Source organism: Amaranthus tricolor, chromosome 16, assembly GCF_026212465.1.
Source record: "Amaranthus tricolor cultivar Red isolate AtriRed21 chromosome 16, ASM2621246v1, whole genome shotgun sequence".
In the NCBI taxonomy this organism is placed as follows: domain Eukaryota; kingdom Viridiplantae; phylum Streptophyta; class Magnoliopsida; order Caryophyllales; family Amaranthaceae; genus Amaranthus; species Amaranthus tricolor.
In genome coordinates this window covers 21,936,763-21,961,492 of record NC_080062.1, presented here as the reverse complement: position 1 = coordinate 21,961,492, position 24,730 = coordinate 21,936,763, and the positions used below count along the sequence as shown (strand labels likewise).

The following is a 24,730-nucleotide window of genomic DNA, read 5'->3' as shown; positions in this document are numbered from 1 at the left end:
ACACTTGCCGAGGCAATATTTTAACTCTTAATATCTCAAATTATGCTTAATTAAAAATTATAAAAAGTTGATATTAATAATCCTTGTATTGAGACGAATCAAACAAGATCCCATATGACTATGTTTTAACTTATAGATTAAGAGTAAAATACAAATTAAGAGTGATAAGTGAATAGTGCCAAAAAAAAAGGGACAATTCAGCTGAATAGGAGGTAGTATTAAGTTTCCCGGTGATTTAAGTGTCGCTATCAAATCTTCACGGCATTCCATCAAAAGCAAGAAGTTCTTTGTAGTCATGGGAATAATCCTGAAGTGGCTCACCCACGTTTTTATTTGCAGCCTCATATCCACATTTTTATTTGTAATTAAGGCGGAGAACAAGTATTTTTTTTCAAATGGGTTGACAAAAAAAGTGAAGACATAATTTTATTTACGAGTAAAAATATAGTATGTAATTAAAAAATCGTTCTCTCTTAACCAACAAATACAATGTGAAAGAGAAAGGCAACATAATGCGACAAATCGGCGACCAAATACTATTTACCAATGCAAAATTTGTTGAAGATATTGGATAATACTTCTTCAGAGACATCCTCTCCACAAATCTGGCCCAGAGCTAAAACTGCTTCTCTCAAATCAATGCTCCAGAAATCTAGTGCCAATTCTTCTTCTATCGAACATTTTAGCCGCAATAGAGCCTCTTTTGTGCGTACTAACTGCTCACATTGTCTCTGTTCATAATGCAACTCATTTTATCAACAATAAAATGGCATGACACATACCATAAGCTTGTTTAATGATATCGAAGTTCTTAATATAACCGTTACAAGCATGAGGATGAATATTCATTCGCCTTGATGAATTATTATTTTTATTCGAGTTTGAACCGTGTGATATAGTATTTATTAGAAAAATGCAGTGTTAATTAACACAGGATACGATAAACCACACTAGACGATAGCTAACCTGATTTATAGTCCATCTTCTGCCTCCAGAAGAAATACTCTCAAGACCCACAACCTCTGATACTGCCCTTTCAAGATCTTCCAGTCCTTCACCGGTGACAGCACATGTATATATGCATCTAACAAATCGATTGTCAGCTACATCAAAGCTTTTGACAAATGACGATGGGATACGATCTATCTTGTTGATGACAAGGATTATGGGTGAATAAGATCTTGTCTCCTGTGGTTTTGCACGGTGACGTAAAACCAACCGTAAGTCACTAACAATAAACATGTAATTAATTACATACTACCTCTAAAAAAATACTTGCACCAATTTGATCTCAAATGGTTACTAATACATAAGAAAAAACATAGCCATGTGAGATCTTATTAGATTCATTGCAATGCCTAGTTTTATTATATCAACTTTTGTAAACATGGTATAATGCAATACGACTTTTTTTTTTTTTTTTTTACCACAATGGGCTTTCGGAAACAATGAGGAAGAACTAGAGCCAGACCTGCGCAGATCGAATTCTATTCAGAAGCTGCTCATCGTCCACTGTCCAACCATCAACAGCACTGATTGTCATTACAATAACATCAGCACCCAAGGCCATAACTTCAGATCTTTCAACACCTGCAACAAAAATTATCTAAACAAGTTCAAGGGAGATAACATGTATCAGCATCAATGAAACGTCAATAGAAAATGTCCAACTGCACAGCCCCTGAACATGATTATAACTCCTTGAACCAAAGATGTTACCGGCGCATAGTGCCCAACTAACATCTTATATATAGATGTTTTCTATTCAATGTCAATATCAGAAACAACAGATAAATTTACAAACCTATACTATCCACATTGTAAAGATGCAAACATGGTTAAAGGTTTTTTTTCCCAACTTAATTCGGTTTACCAAAACTTATTCGTGCTACAGTTTTGCTTAGCAATATATTTAATAACTTGAACGTTGTTGTGCTAGTATCAACTTGATTTGAATTGCTGTTATTGTAGGCACCAACATTGGTATTAACATTATAATCAGTTTACAACCCCAAAAATGAAAATATAATTGGAATGGCAAAGGTATCACACTTTCCATCAAGTAGAAGCTAAAGACAGACTTGACACATGACCATATTTGGTTTATTATAGGCTTGGATCTTATATGATTATATCAATCTACATACAGTATTACTTTATCAACCACATTGCATTAAGTTAAAAAATGATGCTCTTTCATGGTTCTAAATGGAAGGGGAATTACAGAATAGGAGTCAATCATGGTAAGTCGGAAAGTTTCAAGAAACATGAGATCATTTGCAAACATATCTCGGTTCTTCCAATATTGCATAGTCTTATGCTGAAAACATTTGAAGGTGCTTCGACTTGGAGAGGAAACAGCTCTCCAATGACAGCTCATTTGTGTAGAAAGGATTTCAAACATCAGATGAGTGTTTTTAGCCAAACAGTCCATCCTCCTTACAATGCACAACATATGGAGCTTCATGTTTGGAGTAACCAGACCCCAAACAAGAGATTGCACACACCAACCAAAACGTAGTGTCAAGGCACGAGCAACCTGTTTCGTGAGTCAACTTAAATACCTAACTAAAGACTAAAGTACCAACTTCAAGTGGTCATCCAATCCCTTGAATATAGATCTAATAGACTAGAACAGAGTATTTTCTAAGGATTACTCATGTTTCTTTAGAGAGAATATGATTTGGCTTGTAGACCAAGTGGCACCTTTTAGCTTGGTTGAGTAATCTCAAAAGTTTTAGATCATTTAATTAAACTGTATTCATATTTTAAAACAAAACTTCTCGTTTCGAATGTGCTTGTCCTATATTCATATCCCCCATACTCCGCCAAGGCATGAGTCAATTTAGTGGCATTATACAATTTATTTCGTTGTTAACTATTTGTGTCTAACTTCGATAATAGAATTTTACATTTAAAAGCCTCCATTTCCTTCAAAAATTCATACATTATGTAATTTAAATATCATTTGAGTATGTGTTCCGCTTGTTTGAAAACTACGACCTCTATTCTTTTGATTATACTACACAACCCAATTCCGGTCTTTCTTTTAATTTTGATGTATTTCTATTTTTATAAGCAGTCTCACATGGTCTCTCCTAATCTCATCCACAAATTTATTCTTTCTTCCCATCCCTTCTTCTGTTCTCCTATCAATAAGGAACTCTTTGATCTAGTTTGGCATTGGATTGGTTTAAAGGTGTAACCCGTAGCATGTAGCATTAACTGTTGCAACAAAGAATTAGGAACAACAAATGTTCTGGTGTGAAGAAGAAAATTGTCGTACTTTGTCTTAATGTTCTTATCGTACTTTGTCTTAATGTTCTTATATACTGAATTTGGCAAGGGAGGAACAAAGCTATTTAGGAGAGAAATCTTCCCTCTACCGATCACCTAACTAAGTCTCTCAAATTGTTAGATTGCAGTTGGTAAGAAATGAACAATATAGATAAAGCTTGGTTTGACAAGCTTATCCAATAACCTTTGTTTTGGGCCTTTGTTGTCTCGGCTTTTGCATAGTAGTTACATTGGTGTTTTGCCCACTTGCAATATTTCTTTTGGCATACAAAAATTCTCTATATTGATAAATTCATGACTTGTTTTGTCCCATTCACCCACTATATAAGAGTAATTATAGTTTATAAAATGAAGTAACAGAGCAAGTATACTGTATATGTACATTATGAGGTTTATGGAGTATGATCCCTTTGAACTACAATGTCTTAAACTCTTATTTTGTTGGTAAACTATTTAGTTTTTGAACCAGACGTTCATGACAGTACATATCTCCTTGATATTCTTCTTGAAACATTCAATATCTTAATATTTTTTATGAATGTAATTATCGTGTAGTATATCGTCTACATAACGCGCCACCCCCATTATAAAGGATTTTGAGCTTATAGACCAAGATAACCATGAAACCATCCAAATTGACCGCAAAAGGCATCAGAACTACGCAGATATCTGAGAATTTACGTAGTGAACTTACCTTATTTTTCGTGAACTTAATTTTTTCTTTTTTTTTCTGAAGTTATTTTTGTTAACTTTATGTTTTAATGCGTTTGATGAAAATCAATATTAAGTTAGTCCATATAATTCATGTTAGTGATTATCAATTTGTTAGAGTTGAACAACAACATCATCATCATCATACCCAGTGTATCCTGCTCATAGGAACTATGATTAGGGTCAAAAGTAAGTGTAAATCCAATTGCTATTTGCGAGGCACTTGAAATTAAAATTTTTAATATGAATTTCTAGTCAAAAGCCTGATCCCTACATTTTGAGAACATTACTCAGTATATGGGACTAATTGCCAGGTTTGATTTTCAAAGTTTAAATTCTTTTGAATTAACAACCAGTTTACTTTAACTTAGAGTAAGGCTTGATTTGTAGTTGTTTGTTACAAATCCTACTAATCAGGAAGAAATATTCAAACTGATAAAACTTAGCAAATTTCTGACAAAGATTTTCTATTTATATGAAGTTCATTCAAGTGAAAGAATATACAATAACTCTTCATATTAATACAGAAAGCCTTTCATTCACCACTCATCATTCTCTACAAGATTAAATCTTTATAAATTTTAAAGAGATAGTTTACAAGAAGTTATTAGATATTTATATCTTTGATATCTTGTAACTTGGATCAAGTTGTTACTTTTGAGCTTAAATTTTTATCGTTCAAGAGTTACATTTCGACTCTTTTGATTGAGGAACTTTATTTTAAAAGTTACCAAAATCACATTCACATTTTAGGTTCGATTAAGGTCTTAGCTATGTAAGTATACATCTAAACTAGATTACGTCACACACACTCAATCACACTCCCTCACACGATAACCCATTGAACTAGAACTGTGGACGCAGTCACCTTATACATGACGCTTAATATTCTCTTTGAAATGAGGAGTAAATAAGATTTGAATCCGTAACCTTTCATCACATTATTTTCTAATGTAGAGTCAAAAAACCAACTCAATTAAAAGCATAAATTGATTTTAGGCGGGGTTTCGGGGCTGAATGTATGACATGAAAAATAAATATTATTTTTAATTGACCCTTAAAAGCAAACAACATTTACAACTTCAAATCTATGTTACTCTTCATTTTTCTTTGTGTACCCGTATTTGATCCTTGATCCTTGGACATTGGTATGGCACTTAGACACTTCATTTTAGGCGTAGAATTGAATATTTAGATGTATTTGACACTTGGACATGTACCAATATCCAACATCAGTAACCTAGTCCAAGTAACATAGCTTTTCAATAAAAAAGACATGAACCATGATTTGACAAGTCATTTCTTGATTAGGAGTCACCGCCACTAGGCATAGAGGTAATTAGTACTACTGATATTTTTGTATCTATCTATTGATAAAAAAAAAATAATACTACTACTTTGTCCCACATTAAACCCCATTGGCTTTTGGCAAGGTGAATAAGAAAATTGGTTGACTACTTCCCTCCCCTTTCCCTTTTCAATGCCTTTAAATGAAACGGAAACAACACCAGCTTGCCACCAATGCTTGAGATTGTCCACGAGAAACAAGAAAATTGGCAGACATAGCTGATAACTGATGGCAAGTCGTTGCTGCTTTTGCTTCCTTTATTCCATGTTGAAAAGAGATAAATCGACAAACCAAGGGGAATAAAAGGAAGTCAACGCGTCGTTAAGATTCTTACTGGATTAATACTAAGGTGTGACCTTATTAGCTGAACCTTAGTGTAAGACAATAAGGTACTTCCCCACCTAATAATCAAATAATGGGAGCAGAAACTTCATCATTGATAGTATATTTCTTTATCTAGTTTTGAGTAAACTTGAGTTACTTTTACGTGAAAGATTTTTTGTAGAGCTTGCGTGAAACAAAGTCTAAATAATTTCTCTTAAGGAAAACTTATGACCACATTAGAAGTTCAAGTTCCATTTTAAAAGGTTTTTATAAATACTGAACAACATTATGTAGTTCGCATAAAACATGTTAAAAAAGGTATTATTTTATAGCAACATTATGTAGTTCGCATTCTTTAGATAACCATGCATCTTCGAACTAACAGCAACTAACATATATCAATTCAGGAACTCTTGTAGTAATGTATTTAGGGGTTGTTTGGCACATGGGATTTGGGGTAGGGAATGGGACTTTGTTCAAAAAGAAAAAGTCCAAGTCCTTGTTTGTTTAACAGGAATGAGAATAGGGAATGGGTATAAAAAATGAGAAAGTCCCTAAGAATTAAGTCTTGGGGGGAGGGTAGTAATTGGTGAGACTTTCATTTTCATCCATTTCTTCCAAGTCCCTAACATGCCAAACAAGGAATGAGACTTTTATATCTACAAAGTTTCATCTTAAAAGTCTCATCTTAAAGTCTCACAAGTCCCATTCCCTTATGCCAAACACCCCCTTAAGACAAGGATTGAAATAAACTCATAGAAAAGTGGGAAAGCAGATGGCAAACTTAACCAACTAGCTAAATGGCTGCTTTCTTCCAACGTATAGACCAAACTATACAGACAATATCTTCCTAGCCACACAGCAATAAGGCACATTGTCCAAAAACAATTAAAATACTTACCAATTTTTTCCACAATATTTTCAGTGTCCCGAATTCCAGCAGTATCAAGCAGGGTCACAGGGATACCTTGAATTGTGATACTGGCTTCAACAACATCTCGAGTCGTCCCAGCAATTTCAGTTACTATAGCTCTCTCACTCTGCATGCTATCAGAGAATTAAGTTATTTATATAAAAGGGAAAAAAGAATGAAAGATGACCCTATTTCACAACAAGCTGATAACTAGCTGATAGATGAATACATTACCTAATAACTCAAAGTGGGTTGAATAGAGTAAATAGACTGGTTAACTGCATTTTGTATAAAATTAACTAACGGTAATTTAATTGTTTGATGAAATAAAACTGTAAAATGAAATAAGGTGATGCGTAACCGGGGCTGATTAAGGCCTTGGTTATGCAAGGATGAATGTTGCGCGGAAGCTTTAATGATTACTACAAACAATACTACGAAATGATCATGAAAAGAACACGAAACAACCACAAACAGAACCAAGAACTCCGTTCTTGATTTTCTGATATTGATCACCTGTGACCCTCCTCTATGATCGACACGAAACTGATATGTACAAAGCCTTCCAGACCTTGCACTCGAGGTTTCCTTAAAGTATCAAGGCTGCTCCACAACTCTTAACACTCAAAGGATCAAAGGATACTCCGTAGCCTTTGATGAAGTTGCCTCCAACTTCGAAGAAGAAAACAGAAAAACACTTTTCTGAAATACCTCACTATATTGAATGATCAAAATGAAACATACTTGAACGTTTATTACATGGGTGAGGCCCTCCTTATATAGAGTCCTCAACTACCTTAACGGCTCTATTAGCACACGCCTCATTAAAAAGACACGTGCTATTACAAAACACTTAAAACAGAAACTAAAAAACACTTAGAACAAATTCTGATGCAAATCAGTCGAGCAGCCCTCCTTCAGCTCAGCCTCTAGGACTCCACGTTGATTATTAGAGTGGTTTTAGGACCTTGATAGCAAGTTCCTAGTGTAGAGATTCCATTTCTACCCTTGGTGGCACAAGGTACCATGAAACACGATCTGGAAAAAGCGTGCTAGGTCAGCTGGTCAGAACAAGCTTGCAACTTTGTTTTGTTCTGATTTGTACTTCCTGCTGAGTGGCTGACCTTCATGGCTCATTTCAGTGGGTTATTCATGATGTATAGTGATGTTCTTGGGCCAAGGCATGAAGTTCCATGTACCAAGATTCCATTTCCACTTTAGCCTAGGTCCTAGATGCGTAGGTTTGGTCTCCACGTGTCGTGCAAGGTGGCCTGGTCGCTAGTTCGCTGCTGTGCTGTTCTGAAACCATGAGTTGTTCTCTGAGGTCCGTATGCAGCCTTGTGTGGCTCCTTTGGTATCTTTTCTTGATGCAAACACATTTGCATCAATTCCTCCCTCTTTGAAAAGAATTGTCCTCAATTCTAAGTACTCCATGGCTTGCTGAACTAACGCCCAATACACTTGATCTGTGTTGCTGCTGAATTGTTATTGAACTACTGTTTACTGAACAATGGATCTGCTACTATTTGCTGCTGTGCTGGACTACTGTATTGATCCTCCTGCTTGTGATCTAAATCAGGACACCTACTGCTGGCTTGCTGTGATGGCCCGATGTTCTGTGCACACACATACTGAACTATTGCTGTGTGTTGTTGCACAGACCCAAAACAAACTGCTCATAACAAATTTACCAAGTTCCCCATGATCATTACACATGTAAGCATGAATGATCTTGCCTTTACTTGCATAATCAACCATACCCATATGTTAAACAAGCTTACCAAGAAGATTAGCTTGCTTGTATTACCTAGACCATAATTAACTTGTATCATTCCCCCCTTCTTAGAAAAAATTCAACCTCGAATTTTTGTAGGGTTAAACTCCACAAACGTACTAACATGAACATATTCAACAAAATCATCAATAAGATACTCATGCTTCTTTGCTGGCTCTATTTGTGAATCATCTACAAAACTTGCATGAACATTGGTCACATGTAATACCTCTTAACTAGTACAACGCAAATCATCACAAGATGTCTCAACCCCCTCCTTAAGATCTTCAAGGTTCTCAATACAAGGTATTTCAACCACTTTTTCAAGGGTCTCAAAAATCTCTTCACAAGATGCTTCAACAAACTCTTCACAATCTGATTCTGGATATTCATCATAGATAGGAATCACATTTGCATACAAGTCAAGTTCCTCTTGCTTAGGAGCAATATCACCCTTTGGTTCTTGAATATCATCATGAGAAAGAGTCAATGATGTTTGTTCTTCAACATGCTTGGGAATGATCTCAACTTTAACCCAAGGCGGCTTAACATAAGGATCATACTCATGAACAATCACCAATTTTGAGTCACCATAATGCTTTTGCAAGGTTTGTTGAAATGTTCTCTTTCCATAAGAACACCACATTTCCCTTTTTAATTCATATATTTGTCTCCAAACATTCCTCAATTGTTCCTGCAAATCATCAATTTGCACCCAATACCCAAGTTGTACATAAATTGCCTTTAAATGTTCAAGATAGGCTTCCTCATCCTCCAATGATTGTAGCTTGATTTTATCCTCTAATGCATGATCTAGTTCATCAAATGCTACAAGCTCGTCCATGTTTAACTTTGATGATTTCATCTTTTAGACTCAATAAAGGGTGAAATAAAGAAAGAAAAAGACACGAGGTTTGGGAATTTATTGTGTGCACAAAACAGAACACAAACAGAACCAATCAGCACAATTTCAGATTCTGTGTGCTCCACTTTGACTACTGTGAACCCAATCAAAACAACTCCAATACTGATGAAAATTGGTGACAACACAACTCATGATGTCTACAAACACTCAGAATTGAAATTACACAAAAATATAGTGTGGTTTGATCACAAATCAAATTTTACTACAGACATACAGTCTGAATTGTTTCTGTGACCTTTGGTCAAAAACACTTGCGCATCTTTTTTTCCACAACCCCACTGACTACACAATAAGACTCACAAAAAACTAGACTCAAAATGAATCAACGTGAAAAAAAGACACAATGAAAAAGACTCAAAAATGAAGGATGAAAAGACAAAATACAGAAGACACAAAAAAATGAACCCCCTTGTACTTTTTCAAAGCAACACTGAAATGGGTCAATCAAGAAGCCTATGAAACGTGAGAAAAAGTGCACACACGATGTGGTTTGATGAATATAGAATTTTAATTGATAATGTGATGGAAAATGAAGGCCAAAGGAAAGAATCTTGATAAGTTTTCGAAGACAACTTACCACACATGTACAGAACTGATCAATGGTGCGCAGTCTGTAAAGAATCATGCATATCTCCTTCAATACTCCACCAAATCCAAAAATTCCAAAGCCCAAAGTTCACCAACTCAATGAAGAATATTGTGCAAAAACAGTTTTGAAAAATAACATCAAAAGGTCCTCCAAATCGATCACGTTTCAAACCCCAAAAACTGACAGAATCTGAACAACGGTTCCTCTGTGCGTACCTTGTCCCCTTCGTGAACCGTGCTCTGATACCAAGTTGATGCGTAACCGGGGCTGATTAAGGCCTTGGTTATGCAAGGATGAATGTTGCGCGGAAGCTTTAATGATTACTACAAACAATACTACGAAATGATCATGAAAAGAACACGAAACAACCACAAACAGAACCAAGAACTCCGTTCTTGATTTTCTGATATTGATCACCTGTGACCCTCCTCTATGATCGACACGAAACTGATATGTACAAAGCCTTCCAGACCTTGCACTCGAGGTTTCCTTAAAGTATCAAGGCTGCTCCACAACTCTTAACACTCAAAGGATCAAAGGATACTCCATAGCCTTTGATGAAGTTGCCTCCAACTTCGAAGAAGAAAACAGAAAAACACTTTTCTGAAATACCTCACTATATTGAATGATCAAAATGAAACATACTTGAACGTTTATTACATGGGTGAGGCCCTCCTTATATAGAGTCTTCAACTACCTTAACGGCTCTATTAGCACACGCCTCATTAAAAAGACACGTGCTATTACAAAACACTTAAAACAGAAACTAAAAAACACTTAGAACAAATTCTGATGCAAATCAGTCGAGCAGCCCTCCTTCAGCTCAGCCTCTAGGACTCCACGTTGATTATTAGAGTGGTTTTAGGACCTTGATAGCAAGTTCCTAGTGTAGAGATTCCATTTCTACCCTTGGTGGCACAAGGTACCATGAAACACGATCTGGAAAAAGCGTGCTAGGTCAGCTGGTCAGAACAAGCTTGCAACTTTGTTCTGTTCTGATTTGTACTTCCTGCTGAGTGGCTGACCTTCACGGCTCATTTCAGTGGGTTATTCATGATGTATAGTGATGTTCTTGGGCCAAGGCATGAAGTTCCATGTACCAAGATTCCATTTCCACTTTAGCCTAGGTCCTAGATGCGTAGGTTTGGTCTCCACGTGTCGTGCAAGGTGGCCTGGTCGCTAGTTCGCTGCTGTGCTGTTCTGAAACCATGAGTTGTTTTCTGAGGTCCGTATGCAGCCTTGTGTGGCTCCTTTGGTATCTTTTCTTGATGCAAACACATTTGCATCATAAGGTCATAAGTGTTCTATTAGTTATTTATAACACATTATACTAGGGTCATAATTGTTTTTCAAATTCCCAAAATACAATCCACCATCTCAAAAATATCCCATTATCAGCACAAATGAGAAGTTTTGGCCTAATCCTCCTTAAAAATGCCATTATTAGTGGATTTAACCGGTAACACCTCTAAAGTTGGTTTGATTCCCAATCAATGCTCTCTCCACCAAACAAAGGTGATATCTTAATTGGTTTTTGTAGTCATGGTATTCATGCCAATATAATCCTATCAACTTGACTATCCGCCTCCCCTCCCTCTCCAACCCTTCAAGAGACCACAAAGAAAAGGTAGCAAAAAACATATATTCAAGCATTCAATCTGAATTTCCTACATATCCCTCAAGACATTAGCATCCCTAAAAAACGATTTGGATATGAACCTCAAGGAGAAGTTCATTCTGATATCTAGAACACATATAGTTTAAGATTACATTGCATGTAGTATAACTCAAATCATCAAAAACATGTCACATGAGTCATGTATATGAATAATGCCTTCGACATCACTATCTAGCCATGGATCCCACCACAAAATCAAGATATATGCTATGTAACCCTAACATCTTAATTATTAAATGAATATGGATAGTTATGTGAGTTGTACTGACTACAAAAACATTAGAATTAGGTGTGTAAGACATATGGCAAAGGAACAGCATGAGCTCAACTCTGTAAAAGTCGCAAACTTGTTCATGTAAAAGAGAAACTAATTTTACAAACATAATTTTAAAATTTATGTATTGATCATAATAGCATGGAGCTTCTAATTTACGAAATACCATCTTTTTATTTAATCGTTTGATCATTCACAAAAGATTAATGATTGACACTCGAGATATAAGACACTTATGTTCAATAAAATGACTTATAGTTGAACTGCAAGCAAGGGACTAGACTATGTTTAGATGTTAAAAGATATATATTACTTGTCATGTCAATTAAATTACATGAGTAACATGCCAAAGGTCCAGGTGCAGTGCCAAGGAGAAAATACCAAGCATTTCATACAATATGTAATACGTAAAGTAGCTCACTTAAGAAGCAAAAAGGTTGTGTTGTATACCTTGCTCCACGCGTTAAGAAGGCTTGACTTTCCAACATTAGGCCTTCCAACAATTGCAATCTGCAGAACAGTTTTGAAAAAACACAAACACTTGTAACATTCGAGCAGAAAAGACGGGAAAAGGAGACATAAATAATGTTGTAAATATATTCATGATATAGCAACACATTCCATACTTCAGTGGAAACCACATTCCCATTGACATATTTAACCAAACAAGACTCATATTTATAAACTTTAAAGCCATTAACATGTCATGTGCTTAATAGGAAACAACACTGCCAAGCACAAACTCGACCAAAACAAATTTCAACTTTATGATGCCATTAATCAATGAATATTGGAACGTAGGCAAGACCTAAGCGATATGTACCTGGCATAGAGTAAAATGCTAAAATCATTGTCGGTAAAAGCACAATACAAACCATTTTCTAATGGCAATGTTAGAACAATATCAAAAAGCAAAGCTTTTTTTAACACATACAGCTACTATCAAGTGCATACAGAAATAACAAAATTGATGATTAAAGCCTTAGTCCCCTAATATGGGGTCCATTATATTCCCCAAAACAAATCAACGTTAGAGATCAGCAACTGCTAAGGGCATAAGTTCCAAAAAACTTTCATCAAACATTACAGAAAAAAAAAAGATAATCCTCCAATTTCAGAGATATGTACATATTTAAACCCGTAAGAGCATTGTACAAAATATTGTGACAACTAATTACTGTGACAAACTTGCTTCTTAAGTAGACTAATTTTTCAAGAAAAAAAAACACGAGGTTGAAACAAACATGAAGAATAAACCACCAATTCACACCTTTTGCTAATGTGCTACTTATTACCTGCAATCCTGATTGTAGAAGCTGGTCATAATTGGCAGTTTCCAATGCCTTTTCTACATATTCCGTCATATCATTTATTGTGTTTTTAACAGAAATAACGTCCAGTGGTGGCATTTCATCCTCGAAATCAAGGCGCGCCTCAATCTCACAAAGCAATTCTATGCATTGTTTTCTGAATGATTTGACAAGATGTGAGAAACCTCCCTGTCAAAAGAATCATTTAGGTTGTTAGAACTTTCGAAAAGTTGAAGTATTTACAGAAGAAGAATATCTAATAATTAGAAATTTGCCTGGATTCCAGTCAGCGCTGCATCAGCAGCGCCCGCAGATTTTGCCGCTATAAGCTTCCCGACATTTTCAGCTTGGGAGAGATCCAAGCGACCATTTAGAAAAGCACGAAGAGTAAACTCACCTAAGAAAGAAAATCATTGTGTCAGTTATAACATATGGAAGACGGGTAAACCAGAAACTACAAAGGATCTGAATATAAATGCTTTTATAGAATTCATAATTGTATATCCATAAAGCAGACAAGAATATTCTTGAACTACATATCTTATCATTACTTAAGAAACCATGTATTAGGAAACAATAACATATAATTGCTGGAGTAGTCTTCATATAAAAGGTTGTCCCTAGGACCCTTGAACCCTTTTATGCCAGAAAGTGGCTACGGAACTACAACAATTGAGATTAGTACAGATTAGATGACAAATGTACATGATTGTCAAACATCTAGCTGGAGACCTCAAGAAAAAGTAAAAGTAAAAATAAATGAAATCATATATAAAAACAAAAACAAAAAAGGAGAAAGAAGAAAAGGTCATCATAGAGGTCTAACGTAATGAAGCTTCAATGAGCTGAGCACACATCCTGATATTAATGGATGTGTATTGATTGATGCAGGTTGTATACTAAAGCAGAAATAATAGCACAAAGAAGAGTAAAAAAAGAAAGAAAAGAAGCAGAGTCGGGCAGAAGCAATAGAACAGAAATAGAAATAGACTTAATTAGAGATGACTGAGAGACAGAGAGAGAAGATCATTGTATTTACAGTTACTTTTTGTAACAGACTTCAAATGATTACAACTTTCAGAATGATTTTTCACCTTTTCCTTATATGTATTTATAAGCTTACATCCAACCTTTTAAAAAAAATCTGAAAAAACAAAAAAACAAAATCTAAATTTCAATTTTGTTTCACATCTAGAAGTTTTTGCTATCTTCCTCATTTGCAACCTGACAGCATATAACATTTTAAGCATCTTTTCGATTATCCACCTCAGCATGTGCATTGTCTCTTTGCAAGCTTCCTTGCTTCTTCAAACACCATTGATATTATTTTGTAATTGGAAACTTTGTTTGATTCATAGCATTATGCAATGAAAAGGTAATTTGGATAATGGTCTTACGTAAGGGTAATTTAGGTAATTACTATGTTAGTGGAGACTTGGGGAATAAGTTAGTATAAAGAGGTGGTTTTATTATATATAGGGGAAAGTAGGGAGTTATTAGATATCCAGAAATTTGTAAACACAAAGTGGGTGAGTCTTATATTCAATTGGGAGATCTCAAGCGTCTCAAATTGCTTAAACAAATTTTCTTATTTTACTTTTAGGGTTATCATTTACCATTAAGTTTAAAATATAATTTCAGTTTGTCCCTTTAATATTTTATTTCCAGATTTACTGTTTTCTTTGAATTGGTCAGTTAATCACGATGTGGGTGAGTCTTATACTCAATTGGGAGATCTCAGCGTCTCAAATTGCTTAAACTATCTTTTCTTATTTTACTTTTAGGGTTACCTTTTACTATTAAGTTTATAACATAATTTCAGTTTGCCCCTTTAATATTTTATTTCCAGATTTACTGTTTTCTTTGAATTGATCAGTCCATAGCACATTACCTATGCAAGGGCCATCTTGAACTCAATGTAAAATCAGGGAAATTGTAGTTAAATCTTGTAGGTATCTATGTACCTTCAAAACAAGGCAAGCCTTGCCATTGAATGAAAACATGGATACCTTCTTGCTTCTCCTTAGGATCATCTCTAACCCCTAAGAGAGATGTTGGCACAATTCACAATTCCAGATTATCAGAGAAGAAAGTAGGCTGAGTGGAGACAAGAATGTATGACCATCTTAGGTTATGATACATGAAATAAGGATGCAACTGATTATAAGAGGAAAGTGCTAACTTGTAAGCCATCAATCTGTTTTTAAGAGGGACGTCTAATGCAAATGGATTTTGAGATTAAACATGTCATTTAAGTCAAAATTTTGCTCTCTTTCTTTCTTATCAGCATAGTATTTTAGTATTTCATATGTTGCTAAGCTTTAATCAAATTTACATTAAAATGATCCAATATCCTTCTCTTGAAACAGTTGATCTAGGTTGTCCATCTTGGTTTACCCATTGCTTTCATTCATCAACAATTCAACGTGGGTGGAGGCCTCCAACAAGCTTGGAAGGGAGATACTCAGCCCAAGGCTACCCAGAATCTATGTCTAAGATTTGTCTAATAGGAAGCAACACAAGTATGTTTCAAGTGCCTTATTGACGACCTATGTTTGGCCAGAAAGTTTAGGGGTTCAGTACTTATTGAGCTTCAATTTAGCCGCTCAGGAGGCAAAATCTCCTCGAAAATGTGGTCAAGACAATTTTGTCTCTATCTAAGACTATAGAAGAAGGAAATCCTCACAACCTTGCTAATAAAGACGTTGGAGACTGAGGGAACTGTAAAAAGATGTTTACACCAACACAGTGAGCATTATTAGTGACTATATCCACCACTACAAACATTGTATCAACTTCAGATTTCAACAATCCTACCAAATCGATGGCAATGTCAAACTAAATATAGTCCGAAATAGGAAGAGGGAATAGGAGTCCAGTTGGGTGCTGTTCTGAGGCTTTTTATTGTTCGAAAGTGCGCATTTCGTCACATATTTAGTAATATGTCTTCTCATTCGGTCAATTCCACTCTACACCAATTATTAGCTATTCGAGAGTATGTTTCAAAGTCTCTAATGTCCTCCTATGGATGAGTTATGATACTTATAAAGGATAGCTGGAATAGATGAAGAATCGGTGGGCATCACTACCCTAATATATAAGGAGATCTTGCTAAACTGAAAAAACTAATAATCCGAGTGAGATGTCAATTTGGATCATGATATCTTCCTTGGATTCTTTGAAGAAAAGAATCGTGAGTCATCTCATTGTGCAACTCATCTCAATCTATATCATACAAGGACACCAGTGCTATTTTGTCTACATAAGGTTGCCTTAATAAAGCATTGATGACCATGTTGCTTATCATTAACTTATAAACAATATCAAACTCAAAACCTAATAGTCTCATTACACATATTTCTATAGTTGTTAGCAACTTCTCGTTGTTGAACCAAGTATCTAAGGCTTTGTTGATAACAGTGCATGATAAATCATCTTTCCAACAAATAACGTCCCCTTTATGGCAACCTAGGTACTATGGCTATCATTTTCTTTTGATTAATAGATTTAAGACTTATGCTTACTAAAATAAGCTATTGAAGTTGCTCACTTCTCCCAAACCCAAACTTGAAGCGTTCAATCATGTACACTTCTTACTTTGTGATATTTCTTATGATGTTTGCAATCAAGGATAATTAAGACAACTTTGCTATTAAGTGTAAATGTGAAATCCCAAAACTCTACTGGAGCCACTTAGTGGCACTCGAGTAAGCCATTTTGTCAATGAATGGGAAGATGTATGATTCTAGAAAGACTTGGGTATTCCAGTGTTGTTTCCTTAGGTATGACAGTCTTGTAATTTACTTCATCAACATGGCTATATAATATTGCTGAATAAGATTTTATATTCTATTGCATGCCTTAAAAATTGATTGCATTCCATTTACAATGTTTAATGCACCAATGAAACTCCAGTCCTTCATATTTGAGGTTATGCAATGTGTTAAGTGCATCATATAGATTAAGTGATACTTGTTTATGATAAAGCTTTTAGGCTATGTATTAATTCCTTTTTCTCTTCTTAGAGTACTTGTCTTTTGCTAAAGTATCTAAGCAATTATGTTACTGTATTTGGCCCATAATTGATTTTTGAATACTACCTTAGGCATTAATATGTAAGGATATTTATATGTTTCTTGCATTTATTTACCCTATATATGTTACTATTTGGTACAGGGTGAGCGCTAGAAAAAGTTACTAAAAAATCATAAAATGGTAGCTTGTGGATTCAAACACAATACCAAAATCATATTTTGCTTGTTTGCATGAAACTTCATGTGAATAGATCCTGGTAGATAAATGTCTACCTAAATATGTCTTTACTCTTTGCGATCAATACAGGTGATTTCGCAGTTGATACGGTCGTGATGCGTTGATGCGACCTTTTTTGCATTATGCTCTAAAGTTGGATGTATTGTTTTGGATTAACGAGGTCCAATCCAATCTACTCTAACTAATTTTACAAACATTCATTTCTTCTCGTTTCAATTTTATAATTTTAACTCCCTTAATTCCTTTTCACTCTTTCGATACGTTTTTATTTGTTGTTTCTTTTTACAATCCACATTAGGAATCTTCATTTTTTGCCATAAATTTCTTCTTTTACCCCTAATTTCCAATGAAATGAGAGCTAGATTAGAGTCTAAGTTCAAAACTCAAACTCTAATATCACTAAGATCAAACGGTTGAAGTACCTTGATGAACTCATATAATTTCAATGCACCATGTTTAAAGGAAACAAAATGCAAACAATTGACACAAGGATTTAAGAAGGTTCACCCAATGATGGCTACGTCCTCCGTGGTATGTAGTATCTTTGTTTATACTAAAAACAATGAAGTATAGAAACTCTTACAATGAACTATTACAATTGAGAGTAAGAGATGCAAAGGCTATGTGTTTAGGCTGGGGGGTTTGTGTTGATGTGTTGTAATGAGCATATGAGCTCCCTATTTATAGGGGTAATTACATTAATGAGTAACCATACTTAATACAAAGAATTAATAACATATTAAGCAACTTTGGAACATAAACAGTCGAATAAAGAATTCAATGTTGAGCTGCCTACACTACACGTTCGAGCTTCTCAGCTGCTCGTTCGAGCAATTCCGCACAGAAGCTTCTAACCCTTGCTGCACATAGTGCTCGTTCGAGCACTTCTTAAACGAGCCTTTTGACTACTTTTGAACTCTTTGCTCGTTCAAGGCACTTAACTTCTTTGGATGCCTTGTTTGAGCATCTCGAGCAAGATCTGATTCTTGGTCTTCCGAGTCTCCTCATTAAGTTCATTCATCATGCCATCAACTCACAACATTACACCATATGTTTTAGACTTCATCAGTGCATCGCTAACTCCATGCATTGAACCACACTTAAACACCATCATCAACACACAAATTAAGTCACACACTTAATTACCCATAAGATACCATCTCTATGCACTTACACTAATGCATAGACTCACACTAATGCATAGACTTGAATGTGCACTCATGTCACGATATTCCTTCAACATCCCACTTATAACATTCTTCTCTCTTACCCTCATGTGTCCCACATCTTTTGTCTTTCCTCTTACTTGTATATTCATTAGAGGATGTATAAATGGAAATGAGTGAGGGGCATTCTTTCCCCTTCGAGGAAGATTGGAAAACCTAAGATGTGAATGTTAAGATGAATAAATGGATATACCCTGAGAAATAAAATTCAAAATGAAGACATGAAATAAGGTATTGGAGTTACAAATATAGAGGACAATATTAAAAAAATTATTTACAATGGAAGACAATAAAAACACACTAGTAAGGTTGAAACTTTGAGAAGTTTAGAAGAGGAAGAGGTAAGTTGAATATGATATGGATATAGTTGTGAAAATTAATATGAAAAATGAGGATTTGTAGGACCATATGACAAAAGATAGGAATGAATTAAGCTAGACAATACATGTAAGGGATTATTGAAATTGCCTTTGTCATAGACTAGTACTAAATAACGTCGAATAAATTATAATCTTTGTTAGCGACAATTTTCAACGTTAATTTTTTTAAGTTCATACAGCCTACTCATAGTGTTGGAATTGAGATTTTGATACTATTAATGCTTGGAGTATTTCTTTACGTCTTGAACATACAATGGCAAGAATAACTTGTCTTAATCTAATAATGAAGGTGATAATGAAGGAGATAGAAGCAATGACAAGTAATTATAGTATATACTACCTTTGTCCTTGTTTAGTTGCTAACACTAGAGTTTCCACACTTAGCAAATCATAATTTTGACCATTAATATCTTGAATTATACATAAAAAAATTAAAAAAAAAGATGTAACTATATTATACGTTGAGACAAACTTGCTAAATATGAGATGTTAAAACCTTTTTTGTTTCTTATTGTTATTTCCCCTTTCAGCTCATATGTGATTGTGCTCATTAGAGTTTTTTTTTCATATTTTGCCTAGATAAATACATCTCCAAGTTAATGATACAACATATCTTTTCTAGGCATTTTCTATCATCCCTTCCCTCCTTCTCCTCTCTTTCTCTTACATCTCTCTCACATCCTTCCCTCCTTTCTCCACCTCCTTCATTTTTCTCTCACTTATATGCCACTCCCCTTCACATGCACTGATTTTGCCTCTTTGGAGTCTACCCTTTCTGCGGTAAGAAATCATCATATTAAACATCTCATAATTGCAAAGAAGACTAGAAATCATTCAAGAACAACATTTGAAGATAGAAGAAACCAAAAGGAAGGAATGTATTAAAAAGGGATAAAAATGATTTGTTGTTGCTCCAACATATCATGAACAGCCTGCTTGAATTCCATTCAGAAGCCACTATTGCTTGCCTTTTTTCAAAGACTAAAATGATATGAGCCATGTCTTGTATATTCTCTTTCCATAAAAAAATATGTGCTAGAAAGTAGAGAGATGATGTATTTTAATATAGTTTGTCGTCATCTCAAAAAGAAATACCAATCTTTAGCCCTATTCAAAATGGACAAGAAATATCTGCTCTCTCAAATTCAGAAAATGAACATCATTCATCAACTCCAAAATTCATCCACAAGGATGCTAAGTAGATCTCCTTTGGCTTTTAAATTCCACTATACTTGATCTTATGTTGGATAAATCAATTCATACAGTACAAGTCATACTAAACAAATCGGAATAATTCTACTTGAGGAGGAACATTTTTGTTATTCTTTCTCCCTAATTTCTCTTTGATGATCATAAAATTGATAATTAACTGAAAAAAACTAAAAACGATTTCACCCATCATATAAATAATTATTTGCACGAATTCACGTCTTCCTTCTCATTTTTTTTGGGCATGATCCTTCAGAAAACCTCAGCTTGAGTATAACTAAGATAAAAACCAAGAAAGGACTCGTTATTCCTTTCTTGATTTCACTCTTTCATCATGCATCCTAAGGACTATCTTTTTAGCGACATAGAAGAATATAACAAAAATCTATCCTAAAGATTTGTGAAGGTAAAATCAATTTAAACACTTACAGAAAAAAATGATCTTGTCATCCAGTAATTCTTATCCAACTACAACAGAAAAGTTTATCTCATCTCATATATCATTTAAGAATCTCCCCCTTAAGCTGCCACTCTCTTCTCTCAACACTCTAGTGATTCTAGATAAGAAACTTTCATAACCAAGCTTGTACATTTTATACACATTTATACTTCTACAAGTCATTATCGTAACATGTTCTAGTTACACTTTCTTGTAACTCCATGAAGTTCAACAACTAAACAAAATGGCTTCTCAAGGGATTCGTCACAGACTCAATAACTAATAGATGACTAGATTGCAGAATACAGCTAAGAAAACCAAAGTATAGCCAAACAATGACAATGTCTACAATTTTGGTGACATTCCAAGTACTCACCTGGTTCAGCAAGCCTTGCACCAGCATCTAAACAAGCTCTCAGCACACGACGAAGACATACATCACTACCATGGCACTGAAGCTCAACCACGTCCTCTCGAGTGTAAGATCTAGGAGCCAGCATAGGGACTAGTAGAACCTATGGAATTTGACATATCAACATACGAAATGCCTTTTCAAATAAAACTGATAATGCTAAAAAAAATTTATAGAGTTATATACACTTAAACAATACACAATGAATTTTAACACGCATCTAAACCTTCAGCAAATAGGGAATGGAAACAAGTAACTCGCTTTGAAACTTAGGAGCCATCAATTATGAATTGTTAGTTTTACATAGTCACAATAGTTATTTTCTTCTCCTCAAATTACTGTCACATTGTGCTAAACCTTGACTTTAGAAAGTGACCCACTTGTTATAATTGAGTCATTTGCACCCTCTCCTACGTGTTAAATACTTTTAGTGAAGAAGACGCATATTGAGATTTTCATCAGAATCATTAGTAAATTCATATCAAAAGTGATCATCATTAAAACGCTTAGTACAATCATGGTGAAAAAGGCCACATCTAATGAGAAAATCAAGTTGTAAAAGTTTTCAAATCCACTACAGAGATATCATCCGCATTGCAGAGGTGTAAAATATCGCATTTTTGACAATATTTAATGGGATGACAACTGCATCAACTTCACTGCATAACCGCAACCATTACTGCAATTGTAACCAAAACCACAGTTTTGCACATACAATATAAATCACTCAAAATTAATTGCCAAAAGATATACATGCTAACAAGTAACAAGGTGGAGTTCTGGAGCCTACAAAAGCTAAAATCCTTGCGTTATTGTATATTCATGAGTCATGACATTAGAAACTTCACATAAACAAGAAAAACAATCACACAACATAATTTTAAAAGCCTAAGAAAAATAAGCTTCATGGATTACAATTGACCATAGTAAAAGATTTGATTAAATCATGTGTAGCTTAAATTAATGAGAAATTCGGTCAATTGTAAACGAAATCTTATTTTTTTTGATAATGATAACGTTGCCTAAATGAAAGTGTAGGTGAGAGCTACATAAGGTAACAGAATGTTGTAAGAAATATAAGCTACTAGGAATACCTCATCAACAATATTATCAAAAACATCAAGAACCACACCGTACTCTACGACATGGCTTGTGGGCTTCCACAAATTAGTGTCTCCTTTGTCCACCTTGTTGTGTTTGCTACTCTTTCTGACGGGTCGAAACACCTTCCGAGCAATATCCACAGATTCTGATCCAGATAATCTGACAATACCAACAGCAGCTGGTGGACCACCCAAAGAAGTAACAATGGCAGCAATTGTGCTTGAATTTGGCAACTGGGTTATCCCAGTTGCCCACGAAAACCGTTCATCTTGCTTCAAAATCAGCAAGTCCCCTGAAAAAACAGTCGAAAAAGGAGCACAAGAGGAAAAGCCAAGTAATTAAAAAGGATAGAAAAGAAAGTGGGGGTACCTTGTGAAGGAAGAGGAGATTGGGAATGAAGAGCACGAGAGCAAATGGGTCGACAAAGAAAATAAGGCTTGGAAATTAAGAGTTTAAGGAAGCGAGGAAGAGGGTAGATAATGGTGTGAGGGAAGACAATCGGTAAATGTCCTGTTAAACGGATGCTATTCATTGCAGACCGGAGGGAAGAGGCTGCAACATGTGCCATTTTCTGGTGCAGGGAAGAATATTGAAACGGCTTTCACTGACGAGGCAAGAATTAAATAGTACATACATAAATCGGATTCTTTTGCTCAAAATGCTCTATAAACCCTTAGTTGGTTGGTTCATCATCAATCATCAATCATCAACCATCAATCATCAATCATCAAACACGATGTATGTCCCTTATGAAAACTATAAGCCTGATCCCAAGAAAGATAAAAAATGACAAATATACTCATAAAAAAAAATCCCATCAAAGAGTCCATAAGCTCGAGAAATATCAGTAAAAGGAAAGCAAATCAAGACAAAAAAGTACGATAAGACGATGTAAGATAAAAATTAAAGTCAATATCCTGACCAAAGAAATATAAGAGTAATCATACAGATGAGAATAATATATTACAAAAACTTAGATGAGATCGGTGTCATTATGAGTCTCATTATGTGACCGGTCTCATAATGAGACCGTCAATTTAGGTCCGCCCAATTCGCTCGTGCAATAACATTTCCATTTTGTAGGCACTTATCAATTTTGACCTTAAATGTATCAATTTTGAAAATTGATACCTTTTAAGCTAAAATTAATAAGTGCCTAGAAAATGAAAAAATATCCAAATTGTTACACGCGCGAATTGGACCGACCTGAATTGAAGATCTCATTATGACATCGTCTCGTCCAAAACCAGCTGATAATATATAATAATATATAAGGCACAAGTGACTCGGCCTGTTCAAAAAAGACCTGACCCGGTTGGTCATGGGCCACTATAAAAATTTAAGCGGGTACCGTTGAGCCACTTCTAAAAGAGACAATTATGTTTTTAGTGTTTTCAAATGGCAGTTTCATTGTTTTATTTGCACTTTTCAATATCCAATTTCATGTTTTTTAGGGCAAGCCATTTTCTTTTCTAACTTCTCACTTCTCGTTTTCTTTCTCTTCCTAACTTCATCTTCTTCAATGGTTTCTCTGACTTCATCTTCTCAGTTCTCACTCTCATCTCCGGTCTCCCAATTAATGGAGTTTTCAAACAGCAAGATGCACTATTTTCAACAACAGCAAGAACATCAGCTTTTTGCTTTGTATCCCAATTGTCTTAGGGATAATAAGGTAAAACCCTTAATTCAACAACAATAAGAACAATTAAGATGCTACATGACATGATTTTTTATTGTTGGATCATTTTGGACATTAATACATTGACTTATTCAAAAGAACATAGTACTTAATTGAAGTGGTTATGAAAACTAATTATTGTATTTAACTGTTTCTGGGTAAGTTGTTGAGTTTTGAGTAGCAAGGGATGATAATAGTACTAGTATAAAACCTGTGCATTGCACAAAGTTTTGTAGAATGAATTCTGTATTTTTAAAACGTAATTTTTAAATTATTGTGCAATTGCATATTATCATTATGAAATTATAGTAAAAGAAATAAAATGTAATAATATATTCAAATTGTTTGTAATAATAAAATGCCTCAATAAATAATTAAATAATAAAGTAATAAAAATAAAATATAAAGTTGCTTATTATCATTATGAAATTATACTAATTTAAATAATACTCCCTCCTATTCAGCCTAAATGTCACATTTCCATTTAGGGTCAAGTCACCCTAAATGTCTCATTTCCATTTTTGGCATGGAATTTTTACCCTTATACCCTTACTTTACTTAACTTATTTACATTTATACCCTTATTAAACTCAATTAATTTTCTCTTTATTTTTCCCTAAACAATCAATTAAACAATCCTAATCTAAACCTTATTTAATCACTCCCTCCCTTTTTAACCTTAACCTACCCACCCTACGCCTATTTACCCATTGTTCTTCCTCGAGCCAATCTTCCATTGTTCTTCAGACCCTAGAGCTGGGTTTCCTGCTTTCTTCTTCGTGTATTTGGGTCACTTTTGTTCTCTTCTTCTTCTCTCTTCTGCCCCTTCTGTTCTTCTGTTCATGGAAAACCCTAAGACTCCAACAA

At 34.8% G+C, this 24,730-nt stretch overlaps 1 protein-coding gene across 1 annotated transcript; it reads right to left on the bottom strand.

Annotated features, from left to right (window-relative positions):
- Positions 1 to 400: 400 nt before the first annotated feature.
- LOC130803338 (uncharacterized) lies at positions 401 to 22,971 on the bottom strand. The gene is made up of 10 exons (XM_057667549.1): positions 22,555 to 22,971; positions 22,176 to 22,477; positions 21,046 to 21,184; positions 13,419 to 13,540; positions 13,129 to 13,332; positions 12,284 to 12,343; positions 6,582 to 6,720; positions 1,472 to 1,590; positions 967 to 1,188; positions 401 to 731 (listed from the first exon to the last, which is right to left on the bottom strand). Exons 1-10 carry the CDS (start codon positions 22,751 to 22,753, stop codon positions 537 to 539), a joined length of 1,701 nt encoding a protein of 566 aa, XP_057523532.1. The 5' UTR covers positions 22,754 to 22,971; the 3' UTR covers positions 401 to 536.
- Positions 22,972 to 24,730: the final 1,759 nt, after the last annotated feature.

What these genes read in the sequence shown, in the direction of transcription:
- LOC130803338 (XM_057667549.1), bottom strand. Translation starts at nt 22,753, where the DNA reads ATGGCACATGTTGCAGCCTCTTCCCTCCGGTCTGCAATGAATAGCATC. An exon ending in TGCAAGGCTTGCTGAACCAG is followed by an intron (nt 13,541 to 21,045) that starts GTGAGTACTTGG and finishes TTTCTTTCTTAG; the next exon opens with GTGAGTTTACTCTTCGTGCT. An exon ending in AAATATTGTGGAAAAAATTG is followed by an intron (nt 1,591 to 6,581) that starts GTAAGTATTTTA and finishes TTTTTGTTGCAG; the next exon opens with GTGTTGAAAGATCTGAAGTT.